This window comes from Crocodylus siamensis, chromosome 10 (assembly GCF_052110815.1).
Source record: "Crocodylus siamensis isolate JL-2025a chromosome 10, ASM5211081v1, whole genome shotgun sequence".
Taxonomy (NCBI): domain Eukaryota; kingdom Metazoa; phylum Chordata; order Crocodylia; family Crocodylidae; genus Crocodylus; species Crocodylus siamensis.
Window position 1 is genome coordinate 6,366,431 of NC_143404.1, and position 21,370 is coordinate 6,387,800.

The 21,370-nt window shown below is 46.8% G+C and overlaps 1 protein-coding gene across 1 annotated transcript in view; it reads left to right on the top strand.

Annotated features, from left to right (window-relative positions):
* The first annotated feature begins 772 nt into the window (after nt 1-772).
* Nucleotides 773-21,370, top strand: part of COL23A1 (collagen type XXIII alpha 1 chain) — a 317,718-nt gene continuing 297,120 nt past the window's right edge. Inside the window, exons 1-2 of the mRNA XM_090021020.1 lie at nt 773-1,532; nt 9,183-9,252. Coding sequence (XP_089877146.1) covers nt 1,347-1,532; nt 9,183-9,252 — 256 coding nt within the window. The 5' untranslated portion in view covers nt 773-1,346. The remainder of the gene's footprint in view (nt 1,533-9,182; nt 9,253-21,370) is intronic.

Genomic DNA, 21,370 nt, shown 5'->3' on the forward strand with positions numbered 1-21,370 from the left:
TTGCTGCTGCCATCAGACCCAACTCTGCAGCCTGGGCACCCCAGCCTTGCTGCCCCACACCCACTGCTGGGAGTGCTGGATGAGGTGGGTGGGCAGGGCCTCCATGTAAACAAGCCCAGGATCCATGTGGGCAGGGGGTGCCCGGCTGGGCGGATGGGATGAGGGGCTGCAGTCAGGCAGAGAGCAGCATGTGGGAGCAGGATGGGCAGGTGGGGCTGGGGCCAGGATTAGGGGGTGGTGGTGGTGCGGTCCCAGGACAGAGCCACAACCCACTGCCTGCAGGTCCCTGTGATGGGCACCAGTCCTGCAGGAAGGGGTACGCTGAGAGCGGACTGTAGCTTTGCCGTGGGCCCCAGCCCCATGCCCTCACTGCTCCGCCATCCTGGGGGCCACAGCCCATCCTGCTCCCTGCAGCCCCATCCTCTCTGCCCCCTGCCCAGGAAGACCCCGGGCTGGGAGTGCCAGACAGAGCCCCCTGAGGAGTTTTGGTGGGTTGTTGCAGGCCTGCTCAGCACCTCGCCCCTTCCGGCCTGCAACAACTCCTCTAGCTCCCTAAATGGCCTCTGGCGCAAATAAGTGCCCACCAGCTCCCTTGCAACCACCCCTTGCCCTTTCCCCTTAGTCTTCTCTTCTCTGAACTAAGCAAGCCCGGCTCCCTCAGCCTCTCATTCAGCCCTGAGCCCTTCTCTCTCCAACGTGCCCACATCCTTTCTACGGCGGGGTGCCCCACGCTGGACCCAGGACCCAGCCGTGGCCTCACCAGCGCAGAGCGGAAGAAAAGGAGGGCTCGACCTGCTGGCGACGCTTGTCCGCGCGCCGCCTGGGCTGCCGCTGCCTTGTTGGCAGCCAGGGCGCACGGCTGGTTCCTCTCCGCCCTGCCCGCTGTGCCCCAGGCCCTTTGCTGTCCAGCCGGTCCATCCCCGCGCGCGGGCCCGGCCCGTCCTGACGTGCAGGACTTTGCACGGAGCCTCACGACGTGTCTTTCGGTCCCGGCCCCTCTGCAGCCCAGCCCGGCATCCCCCTAGCGCAGAGCCCGCTCCTGCTGCGCCCCGGGGCAGCGGCCGGGCGGCAGGACCGAGCGCGCCCCGTCCAGCCGCGCGGGGGGGCAGCCCGGCTGCGCGGCGTGCGGCGGGGGCGCGGCGCGAGCTCCCACCGGAGGGCGCTCGGTCTCGGCCGGCTCCACGCGTGTCCATGCGCGCTGGGCGCGGGGGTGGGATCGCGGCTGGGTCATCCCCGAGGCGGGGGCTGGCGCGGAGCATCCCCCGCTCCGGGGAGGGGGCGAGGAGAAAAGCAGCCCCGGGCCGGCCTCCCGCCGCACTCGCTCGCCGCCGCGCCGACGAGGGACCATGGGCGCGGGCGGGTGCGCGGCCGCGCTGTGCCTGGCGCTGGCCGCCGCCGCCTGCCTGGTGCTGAGCCTGCAGACGGCCGAGCTGCGGGGCAGGGTGGCGGCGCTGGAGGCGCGGGGCGGCGGCCCCCCCGGCCCGGCGCTGCTCGCCCTGCTGCAGCCGCACGTGGAGCAGCTCCTGCGTGAGGTGAGTGCGCCCCCGCCCCCCCCCCCCGGCGCGTCCGCGCGCGCGCGCTGCCCCCTCCGCTCGCCTGAGGTAACTTGCCGCCTCCCCCGGCCCGGCCCGGCCCGGCCCGGCCGCGCAGTGGGAGCGTGCGGGTTCACGGTCTGCGTTTCCAACGAGTCCAGTTAGTCTCAGAAGAGATCCCGCCTGTGCCCCAGGAACCTCGTCCTCGTCCCCAGCGCCATGCCCCTGCCCGCTGCGTGCCCCAGTCCCCCCTCAGCACTCGGCCTTGTAGGAGCTGGGGTCCTGAAAACTTGCCCAGGGCGCCAAAGCTGTTTTGCCACCCTGCTTTACTCCTCAGGCGGGCGGTTCCCCGTCGGCTGCCAGATCCCTTGAGGAGTGCCCCCCGAAAAGCACATGAGGGCAGGCTCGGGCTCTCCCGACCTGGCCGCTGCCCGGCTGCTCCGGGAGGAGGTAAGGACTCGCCTAAGTCCCTCCCGACCCTACAAACTGTGAAACCATGACTCGCTTTGTGAACTGAGCCGCGCCACTTCAAAAAGTTACAGAGAAGTGCTTCGTGCCCTGCGGGGTGCCTCAATTTGAAAAAGGTTGAGAGCCACTGTCTTAGCGGAGCCCCAGCTCTTCTCTCCACTAGGCGGTGGAGGGGAAGGTCATCCTGGCAGGCATGGCAATAGATAGCCCGTGTGCCTCCAATCTCACTCCGGAGTATGGCTCGCCACTTCCTCACTCGGGGCCTGATGCTGAAGTCAGTGGGAGTGGATGGTGCTTGAGGCTGTGCGAGATTAGGGCCAGTTGTCAGCGAGGCCAGTGTCATTATCCCCATTTTACAGACTGACGAGCGGAAACAGAGAGCGGTTGCCCTTCTAATTGGTGTCAGCGCTCAGAGTGGAAGACAGCTGTCCTTACTCCAAAGTGCTGCCATCACTTACAAGTCTGGGAAGCTGAAAACAACCAGTTACTATTCTTCTTTTTAAATTTTTTTTATTCATTCCTTAGATGGCAGCTGATGTGGGCAGTGTGCCTGTAGGTCTGGCATGCTGTGGGTAAAAATGCGAAGGAAGTCTAAATGCTATGCAGCCAGATTATGCTAGCACTCTTTACTGACTTAGACCTCTAGGGCATTTATAGGTGTGCTCCGGGATGTGGAGGGAGTGCTTTAATTAGCACGGCTCTGAGAGCTGTGCTAATTAAAAGTGCCTAAAGTGTCACATGTATCAGCATCCCTGTGCTGAAAAAATGGCTGTGGGGTGCTTTGAGCTTCAGCTAACTGAAGGAGCTTTGAAGTGCCCCGCTGCCATTTTTCAGTGCAAGGACATTGATGCACGTGACACCGGAGTCTCCTGGAGTGCAGTAATTACAGTTGCTGCAACAGGCTTGATTAATCGAGTCTGCTCCCATGTGCTGAAAGTACAACTCATTGGAGCAGCCTCCCTGCATGTGTATAGGAGCCGTTACTCCATAAATTCGCACCCATAAGATAGGTGGAGTCTGGCCTTTCATTAACAACTTATATGCAAGAACATCTCAGGTGGTATTACTCACTTTAAGAAGGAAAGTAAACAGTGTCCCCAGCTGCAGGCAGTGAAAAAGGGAATTCTGGTATTTAAACAGTACGTTTTTATTGGGTGAAATGGACCATCGTTTTCTTTTACACGTACATGAACGTGGTCCCCATTATCTTGTGGAATATCATAAAACATAATGTGGTCTAATGGTGACCAAGTGATTTATGGAGGATTGAAGAGATTAAGGACTAGTTACAGTATTTGCTGCTAGATTTGCTGAGTTTCTTGATATAATTCAGAGAACTCTGGAAACTTTCATGCTCCAAAAAGTACTTTATTTCTCCTTCCTATAACAAGTTTCCATATTTGTTTCTACCTTCTGATTTAAACATTAACACATTTTAGGGGGGAATTAGGTTTTTCGATCCCAGCAGTTGCTTTTACTTCAGGGGATTTTTTTATTTTTTCTTCGTGATTTACCAGGTAGTAAAGAAGTTTTGGGATTCTAGGATCGGTTTGACAAGCAGTTGCTCATAAAATTGCAGCCCAGCTCACAAGATTCCAGAATATAAGTCTGACAGAAGAAGTAATGATGGAGTACTAGATTGCCTCTTCCTTACAGGCTTTGTACCATTGGTGCAATTGGCTTAACGCATGATATTCTGTCCAAGAAATTTCGAGTCTCAAGGTCTGAGCCCTGCAAACAGTTACCTGTGTGTGCAACATCATTTGTGTTAGTCCTGTGGAATTCGGGGGAACTCGTCATGGGAGTAAAAGTTGCTTAAATCTATTCTAGGACTGAATTCAGAGAGAGAATGGGTGGTTAGGGAAGAGATGCCAGAAAACAATAGGAAGGGAGACAGAAAATAAAATAGGTTGTGCATGTTGCTTGTTGGTTTCTGTGTTGTTTATTACCACAGCTAAGCACAGACAGTCAAAAAGCCCAAGGCTGGATTGATTCAATCTTTGCAGGTTAATCTAAACTATGTAGATTGAACCAATAAGCAAGTGCACAGACATTCACTTTTGATTCTGGACATGCAGCCGCATGCCTGCAGTGGCCCAAGCCAGAAGCCGGGGGGCGCTAGAGCACACCACCCTGCTCAGCTGGAGCAGACAGAGTAGCCCCCCAACCCTGCAAAGGTGGTGCTTCTGGGGGAGGTGCAAAGCATCTTAGGATGCTGGGGGACTGTGAATTGACTTGAATCTGGAGGGGGTCTGAGACAGAAGTTCAGTAAACCGATTTTTACCTAACCCAGTTCAGTCTGATACTACATCATCCGGGTTTATTTTAAACAGGTTTTGGGCATTTTGAAAACAGGTTATATGCCCTAAGCTTCTGTTGTGTTTCAGATTTGAACAGGTTTCCGATCACTTGCACCGGTTTACGCGTAATTTCTGTCCCTGTCATTACCGATTACATGGAGATCAGCGGTGCGAAGCCAAAGGAAAAGAAGTCGGACTTGGAGGAAGAACCATAGTTTGGCATTTGGGGGGGGAAAAGGAATAGAAAATGGTGTTACCAAAGGGAGGGTGCTGCATGCCTTTTTACTTCGAATGTAACTAATGGCATCAGGCAGAGGTTCCCAAACTTTTTCTTACTGCATCCCCCCTTCCAGACTTACCAGCTGCCTGCGTACCCCTACCAGCATATATTTTATATATTTAACCCCTCAAATACCAATTATTATTATAATGAAAACAAAATCCACCATTAAGCAATTTCTCCTGCGTAGCCCCCAGAGATGTCTTGCCTCTTCCCAGGGGTATGTGTACCACAGTTTGGGAACCCCTGGCTTAAGGGATGGATCTGGAGTGCTGGAACAGAAGAGGTGCTTGAAAAACGTCACTGGAAAACCTCAGCGTTTATGTTTCACTTCAGATCCTTGAAAGCTGGACTTACTCTGTCAACTAAGTCCTGCTCCAGTTACAGCGTGTCAGTCATGCCAGCAGTTCTGTTGGTGTTATTTGAGTAAATATGGTTGAAGCTGGGAATTGCACATGATTTTGGGCAGTGCCACAGAAGAAAAAAATCTCTTGCTGAGATTTAGTTAAGGGTGGAAAGCTTGGTTTCCACTGTGAGTGCTCAGATGGGGAGTGTTCAGGGAAAATTAAATTAAATTAAACCACAAAACTGAGTTCCTGCTACAAGAATATGCTTGTTGAAACCCTTAGTTTGACCAAACTTCAGTCCATACTGAGAGCATTTTTTTTTAAATGAGTAATAGATTCAGGGAGTGAATGTTAATTAGTTATCTGTTATCTTTTACCAGTCCTGCTAAGCTACATCTACTCATTTATGTTGAAGTTTTAAATGACAAACTCTTTGATCACATTCTTGTTAAATTGTCGAAAACATCCTACTAGTGGATCCTTTATTCTTTCTGTGCTTGAGAATTTTGCTGCAGAAGCAACTGTTTGTGACCCCTAGTGAATGACCTGATGCCATGGGTCAATTTTTTAAAAACTCCTAACTTTTTTTTTTTTCCTTTTGAAGTTGACCACAAAGCTGCAGAAGAAACGACCCCAAAACATGTATATAAACATGGGGCTCACACAGGACAACATACAGACGTGCAATTTTGTTCTCTACTTCTGCAAAGGGAGCGTGAATGCATGCTTGGCCCTAGGCTCTGCTGACGTGATTTCTGAAGTTGAGATGTATACAAGGAAGTAAATGCAATGTTGTGTGTTTGGTTTGTGCACCATGCACAAACAGGGAGAAATGTTCAGAAAGTAGAAAAGGTTAGGCTATAGTAGGGAAATCCGAGGGAAGGCATACTAATGATTTAAGGCACTGGATTTGGGCTTCCCTCTCTAACCATGGACAAATCGCGTGTTCTCTCAACGCTTCACTTTCTTACCTTGTCTATTTGGATTGTTAAGCCTTTGAGGTTGGGCTTGCCTGTGTGTAGTAGCTAGCATGGTAGGACCCCAGTCTCAGTTGTAGACTCTACTGCAATACACATAAAATAAGATTATTTCCTCCTCCCACACCATCTCAAAGAGCTGCCAGGGAAAACCCTCAGGGACTTCACGCACACCTTTGCCTTAGATAAGCCTTAGATGAGCGAGTCCTCTTGGCTTTTATAATTAACCATGTTATGCATATGCAATGGTCTTCAATAACAACAACAAAAAGATCAATAAATTCCTAATATTACATACTCTAAAATATTTAGGCATGTGATCCAGATGTGGCCGTATTGCCACTTGTTGTGTAGCAAAAGCTTGAATCCAAAGTGCATAGTTCTCATGCTGTAGTAAAAATGTTAATGCGAGGATTAAAGAAATATTTAGTTGTTGTAAACAAAGCAGGACAGTTTAATTCACAATGGATTTATTGTTCCTTATTAGCCAGACAGCATTCAGATTAATCAGTTGTGTGAGTAGGGGAATTCATTGGGACTACTGGGCACTTGCTTCAGAATTCAAAAAATGAGAATATCTTCCTTAATCCCAGAGACCTGTAAATCTGAATGAGTTGAAAATGGGATAACTTTTATATTTTCCCGGGCAGCTTTATCATCCGGGGTAACTGGAAAATAGTGACTTGTCTGCAGTATACACTTTGCATCCTGTGATTGTTGGAGAAATGAATCAATGGTTTGGGTAATTTTTCCCCCCATCCCCAAAAGATATACCCTCCATCTCAGAACCTTCCCTCTAGGATTTCTTATGGTTTTATTCTGTGATAGTTTAAAACTCCTCCATCCTCTCTATTGTAGCTTATAAAGCAGTTCTCCAGTATGTCGTTCCAAGCAACTCAAAGATACTCCAACCAGTTATTGTTAGCATCTTGTGGATGCTTTGGCTTGCGAGCAGCATAACATTCAAGCAGATAGGACTATACAGTTAGAATTGCAACAGCCAGAAAGACCGTCTGTGCCACTGGATATGGGGGACAGAAGTTAATTCACAAATTAGCCTGGTCTTGAATTGATCATAAACGGAGTCCTGGACTGGACAGCACTCAAGCATGTAAGCATGCTGGATTTTCCCCTCCCTGGACATGACTATGCTTGTGGGGGCCTATGTCTATGATTATTGCCTTCTTTCTTCTTAATGTGGTTTAAATGAGACAGAGCCAAAATGGCTTAGTCCTGAAGACCCTTACTTGGTTTGGTAGTCCCATTAGCCTCCCCCCTGTTAAGCCACTTTCAGTGAGGATTTCCTCTCCAACGCTGTTGAGCAATGGAAGTCCCAGACTCAACTTTTGGTCTCCTTTTCTTCTCCCTTGTTTGGCTGACCTGTTTTCTGTGATGCACTGTTCTCCCAGTCTTTCTCAAAGCTGTTTTGGCTTGATTAGCACAGTATAACAGTAGCTAACTTAGCAGAATGGAGGAATGTAATGAAAGATAGATGAGGCCCGGTGAGCTGCTGCTGCTGCTGCTTTGATTTTAAAATGAACCAAAAAGACGTCTATCCGAGCATTTGCCACCAGTCAAGAATGCTCCTGTTTAGAAAAGTGAAGCTGGCTTACTATCCCTTGCTCCAAAACTTGAGAACAGCCAGTCAAAGACCAGATCAACCCATCTGGCAACTGCTACCACAAGCTCTTCTTATGGCAACTAGTTTTATTTGCTTCTGGTTGGTTACTTATTAGGCAAATGAGAAGGAATAGGCATGGAATATCTTTAAAGCTTTGGATCGGGCATGCTGGGCAGTCAGGATTACGTGCAAGGCAGCAGCTTGCCCTGATGATGAAGGATAATTGTGTTGCATCTCTAGACTGAACTATGTGGACAATAGGATTTTTTCCCCACTGGTCAAAATGGTTAGAAATGTGAAGGGCACTCCATGATTTTTGTCAGATGTCAAAGGATTTTTGAGCATGCTGTTTGTTGTAGTTGCATATCTATCTCTTTTTTCATGGTATGCCTTTTCCTCCCACTTTAAATTAACGGCAGGAGTGGAATGGTCTGATTCAGAGCCTATTGAAATCAATGGGGAACCTCTTTGGTGGCTTTGCAGGGCTTTGTTTTAGTTTTAGATTGCTACAGGATAATGTTTACAGACCTTATAGGTGTGATTACTCCAGTGATCCTGTTTTCTCTAACAGATAACATAATGCTGTTGTAAACTATTTGAAAACAAGGCAGGAGCACAGATGCTTTGCCTTTTAAAAAAGAAAAAAAAGGAAAAAAAATTGCATTGTAATGTCTGACCCTTGATCCTCAGCTATACAGAGTGGTGTTTGGGGAGAACCACTTCAAAACCTGAGCATTTTCATTCCTCTTTCGAATTGTTCGAATTCAGCATGTCCCTGAAACAACAGAACCCATATATAGTGAATCAAAAAAAAAAAGATTTTGCATATAATGTGGGTTTGCAAATACAAAAAGCATTCGTGTAATGTCGCATCTGTGCTGGTGCCATGGATTTATTAAGATGAGTTCCCTGGGTCATTTCACTTCCCTGGAAGTACTTTGATTCACACTGTGTGTGACAAACCGAGGAGAACATTTTGTCCAGCTATTCCCAGAAGGGAAAGCTCGTGTATCCATATTTTGCTGATGCCTACTGAAGGGGAGAAATAAATAATGGGTAATTTAAAAAAAAAAGAGTCTTACACACTGTAGAAGGCAAGGGATCTTGTATTTGTCCTCCTTTGATTGCTTTAGAAAAAGACAAAAAGGTATCCTTCTGAGTGGCATGCTCTGCCTCCGATGACATCCTGCACCTCAGTCCAGGCTTAGCAAACGGGTCTCTTTTGAAGCACGTGTCGGCATAGAAGAGGTGCTAAAACTTGAGCAGCACAGTAGACATCTTTTGAGCTGAGAGCATCAGCCACACAGTTTGCAGCACTATTAGCATCTTCTTGAGTACTTACCAAGGGCTTGCGATAGCAATCTGTCATGCCGAGTAACTTCTTCCTTGGAAATTAAAGCAGTTATTTGCTGGAAGACGTGGTAGGATGTTGTTACATTGGGTAACTGGTGGCAGGGTCTGGCAACCTGGAGATTTTCAAGAACATTTAGTGACATTTTAGCAGAAGCTATTATTAAACTCTCCCGAAGAAAAAGGATGAAGTTTGTATACGACACGCAGGGAATTTGTGTTCTGGTTTTGTTGTCCGTGCACGTGCAGCCAATATAAATTCAGTCTTTAACTATCTATCTTTTTTTTTTTCTCCCCTGGTAAACAGAAAATGGGTGAAGGACTAGCCAAGTTACGGACAGCACGAGAAGCTCCATCTGACTGCGTATGCCCACCAGGTATGTAGAACGGTGCTGTTTTATTTGTACTGCTTCCAAGGTCTGGCTGTCTGTAAATTAAGTCCTTTTTTCCTGGGTTAATTATGCCCACACGCCTTTCTTTTAGCTACTACTTTGTTTTTAGTGGAATGTGCTCAAGAGTTTAGAACTCCCTAGGTGAAGCGCCCTTTTCTGATCAGCGGGACTCTTTTCCCCATTGTCTTGCATTGACCTATTTACATGAAAAAGGAGTACAGGGCTAGAGGAGGGAGGCATATGCACTATTAAATAACCTTTTCACTCTATTAGAGTCACTGAGCTGCATGCCCTGAATAGTCTGCTGAATAGTGGTATTTAAGTGACATCAATATCTCTGCAGCTGAAATGTGTGTGATAATTGAAAGCTCTTGCACTCCTCCTTGTAGGCTGGTCAAGCTGCTTCTCCAGCTTGCTGCACTGCATGAAAGCTGTCACTGGCTACTTAAATTCCATTACACAGTTTAATGAACTTCCTAAACCGTCGGGACTTCCTGCTCTGCTTTGCCAGGGCACGCTCCTTTGAAACAGTCAACATCTTCAATTAGTTTGTGTGGGAAATTCATTTACACAATACACCCTAAAGGCTCTGCTTGTATTAGTAATAGTAAGGAGTTTAAATTACTTGCACTCTGGTGTATTTCTTTTTCTTTTTGCACAGATGGAAAGATACGTGAGTTCATGTTTGTACAAGACTGTGATGATGCAAAATGCATAGAAGTGCTAATATTTAAAAAAACATTTATAGTCAGTAGTGACTAAATAATCCTTAAAACAATATAGACTGCATGCTCCATGTGGAGTTGTCTGTACATCATGTGTAGACGAAGAATATTTTCAGCATTTGAGATTAAAAGCGTCCAGATGAATCACTCTCCGTCATGTACAGAAACCAAAGTCACCTAAGTGGCACTGATTAAGACAAAGTTATTTTAGTACACAAAGTGTAATGTTACAACATTTGGAAGCATAATAGACAAAAAAGCACGCTGGGATTGTCCTTGTTTGCTGGACATGAGACTTATCCGAGCCTGGCTCGCAGCATTACTCTTTACTCATGAGACAAAAATGAGGGATTTTTTCTTTGATCTTAAGCCTTGAAATTCTGCATAATAGTCTTAAATATTTCAGTGATGGTTCTTCTACATGCACTAACGCAATTGTAGTAATTTTATTTAACTTATTTGCTTGCGGTTAGCTAATGTGAGCAATCTTTATGCTCCGAGTCTGGACTGATTGTCTTACAACCAAACTAGATTAGCTGAGACACAAATCAGGGTTACTTTAACCCATGTTAGAATGTCAGTCAAAGTCTGGAAAAAAGACTCATTTTTCTCATGCACATCTTAGCTCCAGGGGGAGAAAATTAATTTTGCTTCCTCGGAGTTTCCAACTAACAAGAAATGGCCCACTGGTCTTTGTTTCTGCTCTAGGACTGGACAGAATGTAGCCTGGGGTCCCAGTTCAGCAAAGCGTATGGGCTCTGGGAGCATATGGCTCAGGGAAGGATCAGACTCTTTGGCTAAGTACAGACGGTCAAGAAGTCTGAGGCTGAATCAATTTAATCTTTGCAGGTTAGTCTAAGCTGTGTAGATTGAACTGATAAGCAAGTGAACAGACATTCACTTTTGATTCTGGAAATGCAGCCACATGCCTGCAGTGACCCAGGCAAGAAGCTGGGGCGGGGGCTAGAGCATGCCAGCATGCCTGCCTGCCTGCCTCCCTGCTCAGCTGGGGCAGGCTGTGTGGGTCAAGGTTAGCCCACCCACGCTGTGTGCGTGGGGGGGGCGCAGTTTGTGGGAGAAGTAGAAAGAATCCTGGGACGCTGGGGGACTGTGAGTTAACTTGAATCTGGAGGGGATCAGAGACAGAAATTCAGTACACTGATTTATCTTAACCCAGATAAGTCTGATACTACATCCATCCAAGTTTTATCTTAAACCAGTTTTGGCCATTTCAAAAGCGGTTTATATGTGCTGAACTTCTGCTGTGTTACAGATCTGAACCAGTTTCTGATCACTTACACTGGTTTGTGTATAAATCTGTCCCTAGCCTTAGGCTGCAGCCTTTTAGATTGAGTTGCCCGTATTGGGGTAGGACTAATGTCATCTGAGCAAAGGGTTAAAAAGCCTTTTCTGTGTCTGGATGAAAAGCAGTTGAGATTTAAGTGGCTCTTTTGCTGCATGCAAGAATCATCACTCGGTCAAAGGGTCAGCGGGTCTGTTTGTTTGTCTTTGGATGATGAGGGCAGCGATTTTTAAAAAGGAGTTATTCCATGTGCTGGTGACGTTCTTATTATAGTCAGTAGTAACTGACTGCCAGCCCTTTCCGCTGCTCTTCCCTCAGTCGGAGCAGACCTCACCCTGATGTTCCTCACTGAAGAAGGCCAGATTACTTTCTGCCCCATGGTTGAACAGGTCGCTCCCAGCAGGTGTTGAGTACCTGCCGTCCTCACTGAGGTCATCTTGGGGTCTAGAAATCTCTTGAGATGGGGCCAGGCCAGATGCTCTGCTCAGATCGGCTTCTCTATTTCTCATTCTCTTTGCATTTGCTTTCTTTCTTGCTGTCCTTCATGCTCTTATTACCAGATTGGTGGGCTCTTGCAGTTCTTAGTCTGATTCAAAACAGTGCCACAAGGAAGGAAGCCAAGGGAAGGGGAGAACAATTCAAGCACATTTAAAACTGTGATAGCTAGAAAAACATCTCCTTTGGAGAAGGGTTTCCCATGGTAAATCATGGCATTAAATGAGACATAAGGCTAATTTAGTCCTTTCCTGGGAACCCTAAAGTCACATACAGAAGTTGTAAATCCGGGTTGACGGGATGTACAGGACACCAGTTTAGCATTAATTGTGTTGCGTTGACTAAGCCATTGACTTCTCCTTCACCCCCATCCCTAGATGTTTTTTTAATATGGCTTACATCTTGGCTTGTTTAACATTTTTTTTTAAACATTAGAACAGCAGTAAGAAGTGACTCTGTGATTACACTGTAAGGGAGTCATTGGGAGTGTTAACTCTTGGTGGGGTTTTATTTATTAAATAGAGGATGTTCTGAAATAGAAAGCAGACAGCCAATCTACTGGAGACCTAGACGCAAGGTTGACCAGCAGAGGGAGCCCATATTATTTCATGAATGCCATAGAAACAAAGTGAGAACGGCCATAAGAAAGATGGTTTTAAAACACCGCTGTCATGCCAGATTGCATGATATGGGGGTGAAGTGCATTCGGTGCTTGCTACTGTGTGTGCTTTCGCAACCTGACATGCATCTTCCTTGTTGTGTAGTGCTGCTTCTGCAAGAGCAGCCAACATTTTCCCCCTCAATTGTAGCTAGAAATTTCCCTGAGACTTAACTATCTCCATGACCCTTGTGTAAGAGAGTCTGCACAAGTCCCAGAAGCTGTGAGCGGGTCAGTGCCCCAGAGCAGCTATCAAGTTCAGGTCTGTGTTTCTGATAATATGAATGCTTGTTTTCTAGCTTTGTTTTTGCTGTCATAACCCTTCATTGTTTACTGCCTCCAATTTTTCCCAGGCTTTTTATTCTGACCAGGTGCATGTTGCCCCACGCATCATTTCTTGTGAAGCACTGGATCAGCTGAAGGGTTGTATTATGTGTGATTTCTGACTTGGGCCCTGTATATTTTGTAGGGGACTTGTGTGTGTGCCAGTTCCCTGTCTTTCTCTGGTTCTTATCCTCACATGGCCTTTGCAGTGCGAGAAATTCAGCAGGTGCAAGGACACTTGTTTATTAGTCGGTCAAGTGATGCAGCTTGCTTCTCACTGACCTTCTCAGTAGATGGGTCCCTGGAAAAAGCTAAAAAATGCAATAAGAAGTCTCTGTTCCACTCACCTTCCTGGTGTTCAGCCTGTGGCTGTCTTGCTTTTTTTGTATTATGTTTTTAGGCATTGTTCTCTGCCATCTTTTGCATGCAAGACACTTTATAAATGTAATGGCTGCCTTGCCAGAAGGTTTATCCGCATTTATGAGTAATAAGGGGACTGTTCCAATCAGTGCTATAGGAGCCTGAAGGACTTGAGTGTGGACAGGCTCATATTAGAGCCCAGTAAGTATTTCATTCAAACTTTTAAAAACTTAAAAAAGAAATAGCTATCTGTTATTGGACTAGACTCAGACGGGGCACTTGAGTGATGCGGATGTACAAGCCTATAGGCTTTCTGCTGGATCAAGTACAAGACTGACTTCTTTGATGCATAGTTTCCAGTTACTGTCAGGAAAATTAATGAAGGTGGGACGAGATTGGACTCTAGAGGGAACTGCCGCAAGTGTTCTCTTGCGGGATTCCCTGCTGACATTTTTCAGGGGAGGGAGGCACGGGGACGACTGGACGAGAGCTGTTCCAAATCTGACCAGTCCCCTGGGATCTAGTAAGAGTCAGGGCCATCTGTAAAGTAGCTTTGTACTGCTTATGTTTGCTCTGGCTTTTACCATGTTTTCTGTCCTCTGGCCCCTCTACTCCCTTACTTCTCCAAACAGCTCCAGGCTGCATTGTCTTTTATCGCAAATCTCTATGGCCCTGGCATGGACCTGTTTCATTACTAAAGCATCCATCCTGCCCTCTGTGGGGACTGGGAGAGGGATGTGGCTGTGGAAGCAATGGATACCCTCTCCTTCTGTCTAGGAAAGTAACTTGTATGTGAAGATTAGGGCTGTGCAAAATTTTGGCAGCCGTGTCGTTTTGGAGGTGTTTTGGCACCTGAAACACCAAATCCAAAACAAAACAGGAGGCTCAGAAACACCCCAGAGGCCCTCATTACTGCTGCTACAGCCAGTGAGTGTGGTGCTTTTTTTGTTTTTAAGTGCCAGGAGGCTGGGGCTGGGCAGGACAGCTATGGAGGCTTCTCTGGCAGCTCCCCCTGCCCGGGGAGAGGCAGGCATAACCAGAGGAGCCACGGGAGAACCTGCAGCCACCTGGCTGTGCCTGCCTCTCCCTGGCCGATCCGAATCAGCCTTGAAACTCCGAGACCGATTTGACCGAATCGAAACAGAACAGTGATGTGAAACACCAAAACGAATCGCTGTCCCTCCAAAACGGCCGAATCAAAACCAGAACTACACATAGCTGTTCTGCACAGCCCTAGTGAAGATCTCTGAGGTGCACATCAGAGGGAAGATACCCTCCAAAGATGGGCAGTTCTGGGAGTTTTCTAACTTAAAAGCTGCAGGGAGGCCACCAAGGCTAATCATGTTCATATTCTAGTGTCTATGCATTTGGAAAAGGGCATGAACAGCAGTTCAGGCTTACTTTGGCAGGTACACCCTGATCCTGGCACATAAGGATGGCCCTAGGGATAAGGATCTTGTCCGTCTGCATCCATCTGAGACCGAAGGTGCCTGATAATTATTTGATGCTGAAATTTGTCCATTGCATGCTGGACCAAGATGTCCACTTCTCTCTATGTAATTTGTACCTAAAAGCATCAAACAGTGAGGAATATTGGTCACTCACAGCCTGCTAAGACCATCTTTTATGAGTCAGACACACACATATATGGTGCAAGAATGAGATGCATTGTGCAAGTGAACACTTTGTATGCTCTCACTAGAAGTATTGAGAAGAAACCTTAACTCTGAAATTCCTGACCTCTGCATGATAAGAATCTCAGTCTTCATCTCGTATTAATGTTGTTGTTGGTTGGGGATTTTTTGTGTGCATGTATTACAAAACTGTGTGACATATTCAGTGTAGTTATTGGAACCGCTCACTAATGTGTGACAAGTATTTCCTAATAATTTCTCGGCTACAAAGAAAGTAAATAGTGGAATGGTTCTTTGCACCCATAAGAGAGCAGATTGTTCTATTTCCAAGCGATTAAAACCATGTGCGTCTGGCAAAAGAGGTGAATTAAAATACATCTCTGTCAGCTCTCAAACTCTTTCAGCTTTTTTTACCCTGTTACAAAGCAGCTAAATGAGCCTGCACTTTCTCTTTAAGCCTTCTCCTAGGATTTTCTAAGTAATCTAAAGGACCCACACTCTGATTTCAGAAGCATTTGGATGCTTGGTTCACTTAAACCTTCAAAAACCTTAACTATCCAGTCTAAGACTGTAAAGGTTGAAGGTTCGCTGGCTAGAATATACCCTGTTTTGCAACCAGCTGTATCACTGCTTTGCGGAGCTAATCTGGGCTTGTGTCTAGCTCAACCCCATCCTGTCATCTGGGTGTGCTTAAGCCCAGGTTAGTTTACCTGGCAGAAGGTGGGATGAGCAGAGGAGCGTATTTAGGCTTTAGCACTGTCTGGATTTTGTTTGCAGATGGGATACAGGCAAAATCACTTGAGTGCTGATTGGTCAAGTCTTTTCCTATGTCCTTTCACCTGCCACCACAAAGGACAGATAAAATCCTTTTGCAAGCAAGTCTGGACTGGGGAAGATATCCTAGTATGTTAGAGCATAAAAATCCAGGGGGTGTTTCCCACGCGCACACAAGTTAGGCACAGACAGAAGTGATGATCTTCACTGATCTGGCCCTTGAAAGCTCTCTACAGCCGTAACCAAACACAAGTGCACGATTGCAGAGTGCTTTAAAAGGGCCTGATTCCATGACGACCTGAATCCTCATTATATGGGATCAGATGAAGATGCTCCAAAGTGGAGGCTGTCATTAACTTGTCTGTGTGTGCCAGGAGCAGGGCTGGGCAGCCCTGCTCTCTGCGCCATTTTCAGAATGGGAGGGGGAAAGGGACCAAAGGGAGCTAGGTCTGGGGGTTGCCCAGTGGCAAGGAGATTGGCAAGTAGATTGCAGCGCTTCTGAGATGGGGACCCTCAACTTACTCCCCTCCCCCCACAAGAGCTGTCTGGAAAAAAAAACCCAGACCCAACTATCTCTGCTCCCTTCTCTTCCCCGCCCCCCGCTCCCATTTTGAAGACAGAGCCAGGGCTGGGGGGAGAATGGCTGCAGACTTGCAGCTGCTCCAAATTGCAGCTGAATCCCCCAACCTCCAGGACCCAGCAGTGAACGTCTTTTGGGTCTGGGGGATCACTAACTCATGGTGCTGCCTGAAAAGCACTGTGAGTTACAGCAGGGATCTGTACTTCTGTCTGTGCCTAAATAGGTTGGAACTGTGGGATATGCACCACTTCGAAAAATTAGGGCATTGGATGAGGCTTCTTTTAAAACTTAACCCTTGCTAATTCAATCAGATGGCAGATTTTTTGACAGCTTCTTGTAAAAGTGGTGTGAAATGGCCTATGTCCCTGTGTTGCAAGGACCCTCTGGCAGGCCTTGTTTGCCTCGAGTGCTGTGTCCCATGCTGCATTCATGGTATGGGTGCGTGAGGAAAGATGTAAACAAGCTATGTTGGCCTGGTTTTCAGTGCTTGAGAGCTGAAATAACCATGGGCCGGAGCCTGCTCTCATTGGAATCAAAGGCAACACACATGTTGGCTGGGAGCAGGATCCAACCTCCAGCATTTGATTACAAAGGTCCAAAACAGTACAGCACAAGTTGCCCTTTTTGCAAAGCTATCCATCTTCAGAGCGCTTTAGCAAACATTAACTAATTAAACATGACGACATCAGTGGGAGACAGCTTTTAAAATTTATTTTTTCTAAGGCTGCCAAAGTTATTTTGAGAGTAATGAAAACCAATCAAATAAACATGATGACCATACTCTCTGCAAGAGGCTCTGTGTAACCTTATCTTGGTCTTGACATATGAAGTTATTTAACTAGCCCCAGATATTCCTGCTTTTAGACCTTTTCTGTTCTGGGCTTCCAAAGATCGGATTCATGGAACTAGCCTGACTCTAGTTTGTGTTACCTCTTGTCCGAGTTTCCCATCAGGTTTGATTGGGTTTCCTTACCCTACTTGCATTCTGGATGAATGCTCCCTTGCAGGCTCCCTTGCAGGAAGGGTGACTTGGCATGCTGGACTTAATTGCTGAAAATAAATGATGTTTGTTTTTTGTTTTGTTTTTTTTCCAACTGCTGTATCATTATACCGTCTTGGCGCATCAATAATAATTTTGGATCCGCCATGTGTGAATGAAGAGATTAGAACACATTTAAAAATCTGTGTGTTTATGTTGATTTGTAGCGCAAGCGCAGTAGTGCTGTTGAAGCACAATTTTTAGCACAAGTCCTGCATGAAAATGACTTTTGGCAGCCATCGCCTTTTGGCAGACTTCCTCCAGTGATAGCTGCCTCATGTCAGTGCCACCAAGAAATTCCAGGCTGATATTTAAACGTATAAATCTGTGTTACGTGTGTGTGATCATCTGTGCTTTGGGTTGGTGTTTTAAGGGATAACATAGCTAAAAATGTATGAGGAGGCATGCAGGGAGTTCATGGGTGTTGTTTTTAGTTGTAATGTTTCCTCCTCCCTCCAAATGTTGCAATCTTCTTTTCTCCACTGCTGTTGTAACTGAAGGCCTCGGATAAATTTGTGCCACTAACCTGAGAGGAGCTGAAATATGGCAATTGCATTCCAGCTCAGAAATCGGTTAAGCAGCAGGTGCTCACCTACTGAATTGGGCATAAGGAGGAGTTGTTCATTTGTTGTTGCTGGAGTCTAGTGGACTATGCCCTGCAGTCTGCTCTCTGCTTTGTGGGCAGGAAGTGCCAGGCCATTTATAAGTTCGTCCCTCTTTCTCAGCTGGGAGGGTCTGGTCTTGCATTGTCTTGTTGTTTGTTCCTGTTGCTTTAGGATCGTTCATTATTTTTTGAGAATGACACAGTTAGTATGTTTAGTGTAGTTCATGTTTTAAAGAATCCAAAAAAGCAATCGGGGCTTGTGGACAGAGGTGATATCTTTTATTAGACCAACAGGATTTTTGCAAAAAAAATTCTTTAATTGCTTTCCTGCTCTTACCAAAGCGAAAAAGTCCTGTCTTGTTCTGAACAATTCAGCTCTGCTTTCATCAGAGCTTCAGGTGTCGGCAAGATGATGGGTTGGCTATTGGTTTGTTTTCCAGAAAGATTTGTATGCTAGAAAATCAGCCTCAGTTTCTGCTGCTATAGATCTTATTTGAAGGAAAAGTTCTCAGAATACAAATGCTTAGCGCTCAGCTTCACGCCTTGCATCTCAAAGCTGCTTGCTAACCCCCACAGCATCCCTGGGATGTAGGCCATCATCACAGTCATCATGTCACTTCTAGGTGTAAATCTGAGACTGAGGCTCGTTGTTGGGAGATAGCTGAAGCTCTAATTAATAGGATTTTAACTAACTTAAGTGGTTCTAGCTCTAATGACTTGGCTGTTCAGGTAACTGGTAGGAATGGGAACTTGTAAAAGTAAAAAGGCTCAGAAATGTAAAATAGTTAGAATAGCTGTCTTTTCTTTTTCCCTGCCAAAATCAGAATTAAGTTCTAGGTAGAATCGTGGATAGAGTTCAAAACTGCCAGTTAAAGGCCTGGCGTAGACGGAGTCACAGAAAGGTTGGGCAAGAGATGGTTATAGAGCCCAAAGCTTCCTGGCTCCTGACCCCATGCCCACTCCTCTAATTTGTGTTCCCACTGCAAACACCTCCTGTAATAAGCAACAATAGTGTTCCCGTACCTCTTAACCCAAGATGCAAACTTTTGGGAAACCATTCGTTTTCCCCAGTGACTTACGGTATGAGTGGACACCAAACCTCCTCAGACTTATCAGTGACTTAACTGGCTTAAGTGTACGTACCTGTATTGTGAAAGCAGGCGGCTGAAGGTATGCTGCACTCGATCAAACAAAGGAAAGCTTGCTTAGGGTGATGGTTTAGTTTTGCTGGTGAGATGGTTGGAAGACAGGTAGGTTGAAGCCCTTGTGGTGTTAGTGGTTGGGAGACCCTTGTTGGGGTTTCTCCCAACCACTCTCTATATGTATAGAGATAGGATGTCTCTCTATACATGGGGGGGGATGCAGGATTCTTCTTTGCCCGAGGCATGTGTGGGGTGGGCTGAAGTTGGAAGACCCCCCTAGACGGTGAGCGTGCCTAAGACACCTGCTGTTTGGAGAGTCTCCAGTGGCTAATGACTCTTTAACATCCCTTGCAGTTCATTCTGGCCTCTAAAACTGATGGAAATTTGCTCTCTGACCATTCCCAGGTGGAGCTGGGAAGCTGCTGATGCTCCAGCAATCAGTGGGCCAAATTGGCCATGATGAAGTGGCCACTGGTGTCTGATATGCTAAGCCATTGAAAGAAAGCCAGCTAGAAACCCTTGGGAAGAGAACGGATTTGCCCCCGATAAGCTGGGGGCAGAGGAAAGGTTGTGAGCAGGGAAAGGTTTTTTGTTTTTTGTTTTTTTTCTTCTTGTGGCTTGTATGACTGAACTTCTTATTTCTTGCTGGCTTGTTTCTATGAAGCCAGTCTGGCTGGAGGGAACAATATATTTGACAGGGCATCAGTAGAAAGCTATTTAAATGTTAAGGAGTTATCTGGGGGCTTTGTCAGTTAGCCAGTGTTCAGAGCGGCAAGATCAGCAGTGCATGCCCCTGGGGAGGCCTCTGTCTGGCAGCAGATGTCGATGACAGCCGCAGAGAAGCATGGTTTTTCTAGCTGACAGTGGAAAAGGAGCTCCTTTCTGTGGGCTGGGTGTCATGAGCCCACATGCAATAGAAGCACCTTTTCCGTGTATGTTAAAGTGCGCTTTGCTTTCGAGTGCTACACCCTACTGGTGATTGAGCACACGGAAACGTAGGACAAGAGCATGGATCTAGTTGCTCACTGTGCTGAATTGGATCTGACCTAGTGTGATCGGGGCAAGGGACATGCTACAATCTTTTTCTTTTGGGAAATCGGACTGGAGGGGCAATAAACCTTCCCGTCCCTGCAAAAATGACAGAGCACTTCAGCTGGGGAGCACACTTTCTGTGTGTTGAAAGAACCTACTTGTGCGCCTTCCAGGCCAGGATGGAAGAGCACAGCAGGCCCGATAACTAACTTGCACTGCGAGAGCCTTCCAAGCTGCAAGCAAGCTGATTCGGTGACCCAATTACAGCCCCACCTGTTCTTGTACTTGTGGCAGCCAATCTTTTCCTATCACGCAACAGGAGGTGCCGTGGTGCTATTAACATGCCTCCTTAACGTTGAAAGTTGGCAGTGTGCAGGAATACAGTCTGCTCTAAATTTCATCTGGGTACCAGCTGGGTTTACCTCCAGAAATCCCTCTGCTCAACCAAACCACTGCCAACCCCAAATCCTGCTGGATTTTGACGATGAGAGGACAATCATTACAGCCGAGCCCTCCTGCCAAGTATGCAAACTTCTTTTGACTTAAATGTTTCCCTCCCTCCTGTCCCTTTGTAAAAACCCATGCACATCTAGAAAAGTGTCTGTACTGAAGCTGACTGTTCACCCTGGGTCCCAGCCAGGGAGCACACAGCACGACTCGGGAAAGGGGAGTGTGCAGGGGTGACATTATGCTTTTGATCTCCTTTGATCCTGGGTCAGCTGCTCACTAGGCAGAGGGCCAGCAGGGCAGGCGGGGATTAGTGGCAGCAAGGAAGGGATTGCAGATGCCACTTTGGTACTTTCACAGCATTGGGCGAGTCCACTCTGCTGAATGAACCTTTTTGAGCCTCCGTTATCAGCTTCGCATCATGCCATGGTACAAAGTGGTTGGAGCACAGTGCCACTTCTGGCCCAAACTGCAGTCAAATGCACAGACTGATCCAATGGAAGAGCAGAAGTGGCAGGTGACGAGGTGACTTCTCTTTTCTGCCCCCACCCCACCCTATCGCTTTCTTTTGGTGGTGATTTGATGGAGTAGGACCTTGAGATAAAGGCACTCACAACTTCTGTGCTTGCGTACCACACGAGGGCCCCGATCCAGCAGTTGCTCTCGGTGAAGTTGCTTGCCTGCCTGCGTGCCGTGCTGGGTAGGGAGCAGAGTGCTCAGGACTGAACCCTTGGTGCCTGCACAACCCCTCTTTCATCTTATTTCCTAACATGCTCTTAGTTTTTATGAAATAACACCGTGTTTCTCAATCTTAAGTAGCAAGTACGCCCTAACTTCTGAAAATTTTAATAAGTACCCCACCACTCAATTTTCCAGGGGATTTTTGTATCTACAGACTAATGTGTAGTATATGTTAGAAGAAGGGCTGTGTATACAAAGCCATGATATGACAGATGTCTGATCTGGTGTGTGTAGGGTTGCCACCT